The sequence below is a fragment of the Suricata suricatta genome, chromosome 11, assembly GCF_006229205.1.
Source record: "Suricata suricatta isolate VVHF042 chromosome 11, meerkat_22Aug2017_6uvM2_HiC, whole genome shotgun sequence".
NCBI classification, from domain to species: Eukaryota; Metazoa; Chordata; class Mammalia; order Carnivora; family Herpestidae; genus Suricata; species Suricata suricatta.
This window is the reverse complement of record NC_043710.1, coordinates 45,355,550-45,368,044: the sequence shown is the minus strand read 5'-3', so window position 1 is coordinate 45,368,044 and position 12,495 is coordinate 45,355,550. Positions and strand designations below refer to the sequence as shown.

The following is a 12,495-nucleotide window of genomic DNA, read 5'->3' as shown; positions in this document are numbered from 1 at the left end:
CCCCCCCCCCCCCCCCCCCCCCCCCGCCAGAACATTAAAGGTATGCTTCAGTTCTGGTTTCCATTTCTGCTGTTGAGAAATCAGCTGTCTAATTGTTGTTTATTTTAAAGTAATTTGTCATTTCTCTAGCTGCATTAAACTATTTATTTTGCGTGACATTTGTTGAGTTTGTTGAATCTGATTTGATGTCATTCATCAGTTCTTGTAAGTCCTTAGCCATTATCTATTTAAATATTCCCATTACTTCTATTCTTGCTCTTCTTTTGGATGTATATTAGTTCTTCTTACTGTATCCTTTATGTCTCTTAATGCCCTAATGTTTTACATCTCTATGTCAATAAAAGTTTAGAAAATTTTAGTTCTGTTGTAGAGTTCATTAATTTTTTTTCAAATATTTTAAATACCCTGTTAAACTTTATGGTTTTAATTTCTGTTAAAGCCTGTAATTACTATCATCTATTTATAATTTCAAATCTCTCTTTTATTTCTCAAAACATATTAAACATGATCTTTCATAATGTGGTAGTTTCAGTATTGAAATTTTTATGTGTGTTATCTGCTGTATTTTATTCTTTGCTGAATCTTACTCATGGTGCCTTTTCCCATAAGTATTTAGTGATTAAAAAACAATTTTGAGCTGTTCATTTTTTTGGAATTCTGGAAATAATTTTTATTGAAATTATTTGAGCTTTGGGATACAGGTGGGTTCTCCAAAAAAAAAACCACACACAAAAAACTGTGATTGTTTCTGTCATAGTTGGAATCATTTTCAATGTAATTCTTGGCTTGGAGTTTTTGATACCACCCAGACAGCTTGAATTTGAGCTGCAAAATCAGCATGAAGGCCAACTTGTGGCTGCACATTCTCAGGAGTTCCACCCGAACTCCACATTCCACCTCCATTCAGCTTAAGCATTTACAGTAGGCAGTCCTCTCTCAGTCTCAAAAGGGAGAGGTGGAAGAGTAGTATAATACTATTAATAAGTAGGACTTTTTAAAAAATAATTTTTATTTTGAGATAACTATAGATTCACCTGTAATTGGGAGAAATAAAAAAGAGACCTCCTGTACTTTTTGCCCAATTTCCCCCTATATATGTAGTACAATATCATAGCCAAAATATTGACATTGACACAGCCAAGATACAGAACATTTTCATCTTCATAAGGATTTCTCATATTGTCCTTTTATGACCTAACCTTTTATGACCTCTCCCTCATCCATATTAGCCTGGAAGATTTTCTCCTGTTTTTTTTTTCCCCCTGTAAGTTTTATATTTTTCATTTAAGTTTATGATCTATATTCAGTTAATTTTTGTATATGGTGAGATACTTGGGTTGGGGATTCTTATTTTTTTGTATATTAATGTCCAGTTGTTCCAGCACCATGTGTTGAAAAAAATTGTCTTTCCTCCATTGAGTTGTTTTAACTAGTCAGAAATCAGTTGGGCATGTTTGTGTGGATCTCCGTTGTGTTCTTTTGATTCCTCTGCGTATTATCTTATATATACCAACCTGTCAATTGAAATGCAGAATGCTTACTCCTTTATGTCCCTTTACCATTCCTTGTTTATAAAATAATTGTCAGACATTTTCTCTATACATTTATACCATATGAAGTAGTCTTTTTTCATTTTTACATCAGCTGTCAGGCATTTAATAAAAACTCACGAGGAAAATGAAAGTGTATTATATTTAGCCTTATTTTTCATACTGCCTGCCTGCCTGCCTGCCTGCCTTCCTGCCTTCCTGCCTTCCTTCCTGATGTTCTAAGGTTCTTTCTTTGATCATTTCCTTTTTTTTAAAAAACATTTTATTTTAAGTAATCTTTACACCCAATGTGGGGCTTAAACTCATGATCCCAAGATCAAGAGTCGCATGCTTTATGGACTGAGCTAGCCAGGTGCCCCCCCCCCTTACCTACCTTCTTGAAATATAAAATGTAGTTATAAACTTTTTATACCCTTGTCTCCTGATTCTATCATCTGTTTCATTTCTGGGTTGGTTTTTCTTAATATGAGTCATAGTTTCCTGCTTCTTTACCTGCCTATTTATGTTTGACTGCATGTCAGACATTGTGAATTATTCCTTGATGGGTGCTGGGAATTTTTATTCACATAAATGTTTTTGAGCTTTGTTTTTGAATGCTGTTAATTTACTTGTAAACAGTTTGATGTTTTTGAGGCTTGCTTTTAAGCTTAAGACTGAGCCTAATTTGGTCCTTCTACTGAGACAGTATTCTTCTGAGTACTCTTATCTAATGCCTTGTATATTATATTTTTTTCATCCTGATTGGTGGGAAGTAAAGTGAGCTCCAAGGATACTTTCCCTTGGTTTGTTCCCCTGCCTCAGGTATTTCTTCACTTGAATATGCTGAGGAGTACTCAGCTGAATACTCATGGAGGACCACTCTGCAGGTCTCTGGAGCTTACTGTTTCCACAGCTTTCTTTTCTTCAGTGTTCTGCTCTGTAAATTTTCGCCAGGCCCCCTTGAACTCCCACCTCATCTGTTCAACTCAGGGAAATTACTGGACTCTACCTGGATTCTCCCTTCCTGTAGAACAGTCTGGAAGGTAGCTTATATTAATTTTTGCCTTCATAGTGATCACTGTCTTGTGGTGTTTAATAGTTTAATACTATTGAAAACTATTTTTTAATATATTTTGTATAGGTTTTTAGTTGTTTAAGATGGGGAAGGTAAATCCAGTCTACTATGTCATCATCTCGGGTCATAGCGGAAGTTTCTTGGATATAGACAATACCACAAGTAAAGTAAAACAAATACATCAAGTGGCCAAAAGTACTCTGGGGAAGCGTGAAGCAACGAAGGGAGATGTAACTTATCAACAGAATTGTAATTTTAAAAGGATAATGAGAAAGGAGCATTTGGGTGGCTTAGTCAGTTAGTTAAGCATCAGACTTTTGACTTCAGCTTGGCTCCAGTCATGATCTTCCGGTTTGTGGGCTCTGAGCTGACAGCAGGGAGCCTGCTTGGGATTCTCTCTCTTCCTGTCTCTCTGCCTCTCTCTGTCTTCCTCAAAATAAAAAATGAACAGAAAAAAAATAAAAGGATGATGAGAAAAACACCAGACTGATAAATGACTATTCTGATTATCTTTTGCTGTATAACAGCCTGTCCCCAAACTCAGTAACTTTTGCTCATAGATATGCATTTTAGGCAGTGCTAGGCTGAGACAGCTCATTTATGCTTTGCTAGGTATCAGCTGGGGCAGCTGAAAGGCTGGGACTGGAGTCATCTGAATGCTTCCTTACATGCATGGTGGTTGATGCTGGTTGGCAGCTGGGATCTCATTTGGGCTGTGGCTAAACCATCTACATGTGACCTTTCTATGTGGCTGTTTGGCTCCCACACAACATAGTGGCTGTGTTCCAAGGGTAACCATCTGATAGAGAGCCAGGTGGAAGCTGTATTGCTCTTTCTACCCCAGCCTTGAAAGTCATGTTGAATATTACAAGAAGTCACTAAGGCTGACCCATAATTAAGGGGACTGGAATTAGACTCCTATTGTTGCTGGGAGGCATGTCAAACAATCTGTGGACGTATTTTAAAGCCACCACAATTGTGCAAAGGAAGTAAGGATATCCAGGGAAGAGCATTCCAGGTAGAGTGGACAGAAATCCAAATACTCTGAGGTTTGGTAGATACTGATTGCTTAGATTTGTTTGTGGTTGAGTTCCTTTGTAAAATGGCAGCTCCCTGAGAGCAAGGGCTTTTGTTCACTGCTATTTTCTGGGCACCTAGTATTTGACAGATAGTTGCAGTTCAGTTCTTATTTGTGGAAGAGAGAGCCTTTTGGCACTGTCAAGATCCTAAAATGAGTAAATAACCTTTGATTTAATAATTCTTCCTTTGGGCAGTTATCTTTAGGAAAAATACTGTATACATAAGCAAAGCTGTGGTGAAAATTTGAAGGTGTCTAAAGGCCCATTAATAGATTAAATAAATTATAGTTTTCTATATACAATGGAACACTGTAGTTTGTGTTTTTTAATGTTTATTTTTGAGAGAGAGAGAGAGAGAGAGAGAGAGAGAGAGAGTAAGAAAGAGAGTGCAAGCAGGGGAGGGGCAGAGAGAGAGGCAGACAGAATCTGAAGCAGGCTCCAGGCTCTGACCTGTCAGCACAGAGCCCAACACGGGGCTCCGGCTCATGAACCACGAGATCCTCACCTGAGCCAAAGTTGGACGCTTAACCGACTGAGCCACCCAGACACTCCCACTGTAGTTTAAAACTAAATGTTTTGGCACAGAAAGATGATTGAATGTTGAGGGACAAAGAGCAGAATTAAAATAATGGTGTACAGAATGATCTTATTTGGTTAATAATTAGTTTATATAATGTATGCATAAATTGGAGAGGGATCTGATAGAATGTATATCAGAATGTTAATAATTGTTATAGGGGTTATTTTTATTTATTTATTTTTTAAATGTTAGTTTATTTGGGGGGGAGGGGCAGAGAAAGAGGGAGAGAAAGGATAAGAAGTGGGCTCTGCACTGACAGGAGAGAGCCTGATATAAGGCTTGAACTCATAGATCACAAGATCATGACTTGAGCTGAAGTTGGATGCTTAACCGATTGAGCCACCCAGGCGTCCCTATAGGGGTTATTTGAAAGTTGCTTGTTAAAAAGATTATTTACTGCTGTTATAATAAAAATACATTTCTATTGTAAAGGAAAACAATGCAAAATAGTTTCATTGATGTAGAATAGTATCTAAGTTACTGTAATAAAAAGCACCTTTTAAAATAATATATCAGTCTTTTTATTAATTAAAGAAGGTGGAGGAAAATAAGATTTGTGCAGGAGAAAGTGTGAAATGATGTAAAACTACGATTTTTTAGGAGATTCTCTTTTGATTATAGGTTATCTTTATTTTCTTTTTAATATTTCTATATTTCCTTAATTGGAAAAAGAAGCTTGTCTAATAGTAAGAAAAAGGTTTATATTAAAATAAATACAGGGGTGGTGTTAAGCAGCTTTACTTTAAGATTATTTATCATGTTAAAAATGCAAATTTATAAGCCAGCTAAATCAGGGATCTCTAGGTTTCCCTGCAAAGTTCCTTTAATGGACTCAAAATATTATGTGACTTAGGAAGAAAAAGACTAATGCTGTCTGATCTCACTTATGTGTGGAATCTAAAAAACAGAACTCCTGGAAACAGATTGGTGTTTGCCAGAGGGAGAGGGTAGAGGAAATAGGTGAAGGTGGTCAAAATGCACAAACTTCAAATTCTAAGATAAGTTAAGTTCTGGGGATGTTATGTACAGCATGGTGACTATAGTTAACAATACTGCACTGTGTATTTGAGAGTTATAAGTGGTCGTCACTAAGAGGAAAACATTGTCAATGTTTGAAATGATGGGTGTTAACTATACTTATTGTAGTAATCATTTTGTAATATATAGATATATCAAATCTTTATGTTGTATACTTTAAATTATTACAATGTTGGAAGTTAATTATGTTTCAGTAAAACTCGAAAAAATTTGTGACTTAGAGCATTTGATTTACGCTTAATTCTTAAGCTACCATTCTTTATTAATGTGGTTGGTTTTTTTTCTCTGCTAATATTAATCTTTATCCCTATAGGGGATATAACCTATAGGATAAAACCTGCTGTAGCACAGGTTTTCAGTAACCTTACAGGAGTAATTGAGCCCTAAAGTAAAAATTACAAATGTAAATTAGAATAAAATCCTAGGTGGTATAATATTTTAATACAGATTTCATTGCAAAAAATGTCTTTAGCTTAATTGTTGTCATTTCACTGTCTTACCTCTTTATTTTAAAGAAATAATTTGTAATTCATTTTGTTCTTATATACCATAGGATGTGTTTTGGAGATGCAGACAAAATATCTTTGATGAAATGAAGAAGAAATTTTTACAGGTAGACTGCTGATGTAATTGCTTTAGTATGATAATCAGCAGAACAAGTAACAGCATGTTGGCATATTTATTTAATAACAAGGCATGTCTTAAGTTTTATGTTTGTTTGGCTTATTTTATTTCTACCTGGTTTTAATAAGAAAAAAGTCACTTTAAATGAATATGCATCTAGATAGTCCTTTTTTTTTAAACATATGAGTAAAGAGGAAAACCTAAAAACAAACCTTTGTTTTGACTTTCAGGTATGACTGTTATCTGTTTTTTATACATATATATTTCATTTTTTGAAATATTAATAGTGCTGGGATTGAATCATTTAATAACTTACAGAGTCAAAACCCAGATCTCTTACTTGAGTAAATAAAACCTTCCTAACGGACTGAACGCATTATAAACCTAAACTTTGCTGTGATGTAGCATACCATTCTAACCTTTACTTAATGCACCATTTTCCCTGGATCCTTTAGCTGTAATGCTTTTTTCTTCGAAGTGCTTCCTTTAATCTCCAAATGATCTGTGGCAAGAGACCATTTAGAAAAAGATCATATAACATTGGAGTTTGTTAGGTGGGGGGGTGGGGGATTGAGATGGGGGAAGATAGTAGAATAGAATAGATGGAGCATCTTAAAAATAATTTCTTTAATGTAAGTTAGGGCCCTCCATTATTGCCTCAGTAATTATTACTGCATATCTGAATGAGGCTGATAAATTTAATAAATTTCAACCAACAAAAATATTCGCTCCCTCAGTTCTCTCTTTTAATTTATGGCAGTATTAACTGTAGATGTGCTAAAGCCTAATTTCTTAGTTCATGGCAGCCCTTATACCAAGAAGTAGGTAGAACGGACTTTTTGTACTTTGGCAGCCATAATATTATTCTTTGTAATAATTTTGAAGAGAGTCTTGAGAGAAAAATGGGTTGACTGTTAAATTTAGAGGTGAAGAGGTTCGTTTGTAATGTTTTAAAATTCTTTATATTAATTTTTTTCTTTAAAAAAATCTGCATCTTGGAAGTTTTGAAATTATTTGATATTAAGTTGTTTTCTACATGCTAATACATTCTAAATATATGCCATCAATTATACACCTTGCTTTTTAAATAAGAAAGGCCGAGGAAGTGTTTTTTAATGGAACAAAAATTATGGTGTTAATTTCAGAGAACTCAACTTTGAACTTAGAACTGTTAGGAATGCCAGGAAAAGGAGATGACGTCATTTAAGAAGTGAACATGCTGTCAGGCAGGCTCTGAGATCCTCAGACAAAACTATCTCGTGTCGACCTCTGCAGGATGTCCCTAGCAACAAGCTTATCTTTGGAAGAAAATATGTTTTCAGTGTTTTTATCCTGGTATTTTATCTTTTGTAAATAAGAATGTGGTTTAAAGTTGTTTTTTTTTTTTTTTTTTTTACTTTGTTTTTTCAAGAATTCTTTCTTTAGCATATGTTAGGAAATCCAGCTTTGTTTCTGCAGTGAGCAGACAGGCACAGACCCAACACTGTGTTAGCATGCACAGTGGTAATGTAACGGCTATGGACTTTCCCCTGATTCTCAACTCATGTAATACTGCTATGAATTGTTCCTAAAATAAGTAGTTTTAATGTTATACTTTGTGCCTTTTTTCTAACTGACTAGATTTTCTATGTAGAGTTTTGTGCTCCTCTCATAGCTCACCTAAGACATGAAATATTTTCCCAAGTGGAACATGCTTTAGGCTTTTCTAAAACTTTGCACTTGTTTTCTCTTATTCGTCATAAAACTCTTTTAACTTAAAATTTGTGCTCTCTTTCCTAAATTATAATGTATCCTCAGATGCCTGACCTTAAGGTTGGATTTAGAGCCCTCCCTGCTACCACCAATACCACCATCACCACATCCTTTCCATCTATCTAGTGCTTGCTGTGCTTCAGTGTGTTTAAGTGTATTTTCGGTATCTAATGCTGTAGACTGGCCTATTCCAAGACTTAGTGGCTCAAAACAACAACTAGTTTGTTTGTTGACAATTTGGTGGGATGGGATTTGGGCAGAGGCTCAACTGGTCAGTTTCTCTGCTCCATATAGCATTATCTGGGATCATTACTTGGCTGCATTGAGCTGGCGTCTGGCTTTGGATGGCATGCCCAAGAAGGCTTTTCTCAGTTATTCGGTACCACAGTGCTCCTCTAATGTGAGCACGGGTTCTCTCTGTGGATTGTCAGGACTAGCATGGTGGTGCCAGGGTAAGTGGAGTTTTTTTGTTTTTAACTCATAAGAGGGAATGTTCCAAGCGGTGCAAAAGTGGAAGCTGCTGATTTGTTTAAGGTCCTGCACTTCTGTCACATTCTGTTGGTCCTAGCTGGTCACAAGGCCAGTCCAGAAAAGGAAAAAGATAATGAGTGGCAAAGAATCTTTAGTCATTTTTCATTTGCCTCAAGGTGATACTGCTTTTTCCTTTGGGTGTAAATGGGATCAATTAGGGGCAGAGCTCCAAAGAAAAGAAGAATGGTAGCTACCCCATTTTCCTAATTTCAAGATACACCTTTTTATATTTAAATGTTCTGGAAATCTGCATGTTTAATATAACATTGTAGAGTGTATTTTTTTTTCTTTTCTTAAAAAACTGTTGTAAAGTTGTTACACCTTTATTGATGATATCTGAGAATTGAGAAATGATTTTTTTTCTTAACAGGTCTCAGATTGGGGGTCTGTATGCGGAGTGATTAGTGTTGGCAATAGTGTTATGTAAAGTTTACATGTAATCTGTGGGTATATTAGATTAAATTAGAAACAAAGGGCCAGAAGGTAGAATCTGAAGTAATAAGATTTATAACTGGCTAAAGAATAGAGCCTTAAAGAATAGTAGAGCTTTTTGTTTGTTTCACTTATTCTAGAATTGAATTAGATGTAATTAGCCCAGAAATTCTGCTTATAGGAATTTTAAGGAAATAGAAAAGTACACAGTTTTATGTAGATGTTCATCATGAAATTATTACTAAATAATTAGTAATAGTCTAGCCTAAGAGTCAGTAAAATAGAACTGATAGAACAAATTATTATTAATCCATATAATAAGATACTATCAACTGTTAAAAATGGTAAGTTAGAAAAAGTTTGACACAGGAAGATTACATGATACATTTATAAGTAAAGAAAGAAATTAAGAAACAGTATATATATTCTAACCCAGTGTATGTGTTTGTGCATGTATATGTGTGTATGTGGGCAAAATATTTGGAAGGCTACACTCCAAAATGTTAATAGTATCTCTGTATTATGGGGTTAAAGATTATTTCTACTTTTTCCTTTATACTCTTCCTACTTAAAAAAAAAAAGGAGAAAAGTTCTTTTTATACAGTTCACAGAAAAGAAAGCCATTGCCATTAAAAAGAATAAAAGGTACACATGAGATTAAGTTTTGTGTTTACTGTAGTATATTAGTCAGATGAGATTCCTTTGGGGGTAATTTCCCCATATTTTTGAGTGGAAAGGGAGTGCCTGTGCCTTATGCTCACACATTTAGGAGAAGAAGCAGGAACAGCTAGCCTCTGGCCATATGATGTTGCTGTGTCCTCAGTCTTGCCTAGACTGCTACCCTAGCACTCTGGATTTCTGGATTCTTGGTCATCTTCCTTGGACCCTATCTGAGGTTTACCTAGAAAACTTGAATCTACTTCTGAGGTCCATTGTTTGAAACTATGAAAGTGGATCTTTTCTATTTGAAAGTTATTTTGAATTGTTCATTCTTTTACTGTAAACTAGAGTTTTAAAAGGCCCACTTTATGTTCCTCAGTTTGGTTTCAAAAGGTGTGACGCAATCATTATATGTGTTAATGTAACACCTTAAGTTTGTAAGGAAGGCTTTTTTCCCCTCTTTCTGAGAAATGTATTACTAACGCTCTTTTTTGTTACCCTATTTATTTTATAGAAATGTATTTTCCTTTTCATTTTTAAATGGATTATTATTTATAATTAAACATTTTGACTGAATATTGTGCTAACCAATCTATTTTAAATATTATACTTCCTTTATAGAAATTTGTTTCTGTTCTAAACTACTTGGATTAATCTTAATTTAAATAGTCTCTTGCAAACCCAAAATTGTATGTAGCAGAAACAAATTATAATGTGTTGCTCCACCAAACAAACAGATAAACCTGTGGCTATCCTGTCTTTCAATACTATTCAATGGTAATAATTATTGTTTAAAAATGGGTAGTATAGAAGCCACAAAAGGTTGGAGTTGATATTGTTGTAAAAGAGAAGGAAACAAATAAATTATTGTATACATAACCAGCTTGTACAGTTCATATTTCTGTAAAGCCTATTATGGGGATGGTGAGACTTACCCCAGTTAAATGACTGCTGCACTTGATTTTGAGGGGAAGCAAGAGATTTGCATAATCAGATTTGCATGTTAAAATACTATTCTGGATTGAAGGAAGATAAGATTAGAAAAAGTTAAACCTCTCATGAAGCTATTACCATAATCTTAGTATAAGATTTTGATTGCTGCAGACAGGAATAAAGAGAAAGGGGGATGGCTCAAGAGATACTCAAGGTAGAATTGATGGAATTTGGGTGATTATGTGAGATGAAGAAGAGGGAAGAGATGAGGAAGATGCTCAGAACTCTAGTTTCAGCAGCTGGTAGATGATGGTGTCATTCACTGAGTTTGGCATTATAGGAGAAGGAGGGAAAGAACTTGCACTAAAGTATCTGATGCAGCCTACTATGCCTGTGGAAAGTGAAAAAGAAAAGCAGTGTCCTTCAACTGCTTTGGTTGGGGGGGCGGGGCAGAGCTTCTCAGAGAAAGTCTCCTTTGAAAACTTTTTTTTTTTAAATTTTTTTTTAACATTTATTTATTTTTGAGAGACAGAGAGAGACACAGTGTGAACAGGGGAGGGACAGAGAGAGAGGGAGACACAGATCCGAAGCAGGCTCCAGGCTCTGAGCTAGCCCTTAGCACAGAGTTTTTCCCCCTTGCTTTTCTTTACCTGGCTCTGCTGGCTGATCTGGTTAGATAAGCTTGGTCAGTTCCCAACACACTTATAAATGGGCCTTTTGGACAAGTAGTCTACAGGTGTAGTAACATAAAGATCAGGAGGCCTGGTCGCCTGTGTCCCATAGTTAGGGATTTTGCTATTTTAGACAGTCTTCATTTATTTCTAAACAGTTCCCTTCTGTTCCTTCAGGAATCCCAGAAATGCTAGATTCGACTGTGCTAGCATGGTAGTGACACATTTTTAAGGATCAGATTTTATTACTTTGAAATGAAAATTGCTCAAGTATTCTGTCTTTGCAACTTGCTGACCATTGATGTACAGCCTTAAAAAGGCAAAAGCAAATATCCACAAGAATGAGTGTTGATTCTTAGTTTTTCCAAAACAAACACACACAGTGCTTTATATGTTTGACATATCCATTACAGTCTATTTCAGACAAAACAGTAATACTAGCTTAGAGAAAATAATATTTTGTGGGATATGTTTACATTTAATCATAGAAAGTATGGCTAATTATAATTGTTTTGCTTTTCTTTAGAGATAAACAGTGTTTGTTTGTTTTAATTTCAGATAGAAAATGCTGCTGAAGAACCTAGAGTTTTATGTATAATACAAGATACTACTAATTCAAAGACCGTGAATGAACGGATCACTTTAAATTTGCCAGCTTCTACTCCACTCAGGAAGCTCTTTGAAGATGTGGCCAACAAAGTAGGCTACATAAATGGAAGCTTTGATTTAGTGTGGGGAAATGGAGTCAATACTGCTGATATGGTAAAAATCTATACTTAAAGCATATTGTCTTAAGCTCCTAATAATACTGTACTCATTATTATTGTTATTGTTATTAGTGAGTATATTAAATCCTGAACCTTTTTTTAATATCAAAAGCAAAACTATAATAAATAATTTAAGAGCCTATGTGCAGCTCAATGATTGGATTCCTCTTAATCCCTTTGCCTTCATTCTGGATTTAGCATTTGCTTCTCCTAAAGTTTGCATAATGACATCAGCTTTTTAATTCATTCATGTAAGAGGACTATTGTATCAACTATAGAAAATTTTCCAACATTTACTGCATGGCATAATATTCATCTTTTTAAGTGAAAAAAGAGGATATGGAATCATGTGTATTTTATAATATAATTTTTGGAAAAGAAGAGAGAAATGTGTATAGAAAAGGAAAGGAAGGATATACATCCATGTTAACAGAGATTACGTACCATATACAGCGGTAGGCACCTGATCAAGAAGGTTGGTGTTACCATGACTTTTGCTTCAGAGATCTCACTGTCCTGTTGTAGAAATAGATGTATTGGCAAATTATTACACTAACGTGTTTGAAGTAATCTATTGTAAGTTTGTTCTGAGTGCAGAGAGGAGGCATTGATCACTTTGCATGGGAGAGACCATTGAGTTGGATCTCATCTCTACCATTAGAATAATATTGGAAATGTTGTAACTGCTCACCAATTAAAAATCAGATTCCCTAAGCCAGCAAGCTTGTAGACAAGCTACAAGTGGGTTCTTTAAGACTTTGTAAACATAACTCTCAGATACTGGACTAATTGGCTTTCTTAACACAAATTTCCATGCTTTTCCA

The 12,495-nt window shown here is 35.1% G+C and overlaps 1 protein-coding gene across 2 annotated transcripts in view; it reads left to right on the top strand.

Annotated features, from left to right (window-relative positions):
* The window catches only part of USP47 (ubiquitin specific peptidase 47), a 110,207-nt gene that overhangs the window by 31,512 nt on the left and 66,200 nt on the right, over positions 1-12,495 (top strand). The window contains exons 2-3 of one of the 2 annotated variants that reach the window (XM_029915793.1): positions 5,855-5,914; positions 11,463-11,666. In XM_029915793.1, the coding sequence (XP_029771653.1) occupies positions 5,855-5,914; positions 11,463-11,666 (264 nt within the window). The remainder of the gene's footprint in view (positions 1-5,854; positions 5,915-11,462; positions 11,667-12,495) is intronic. The other variant, XM_029915794.1, reaches the window with a different exon arrangement.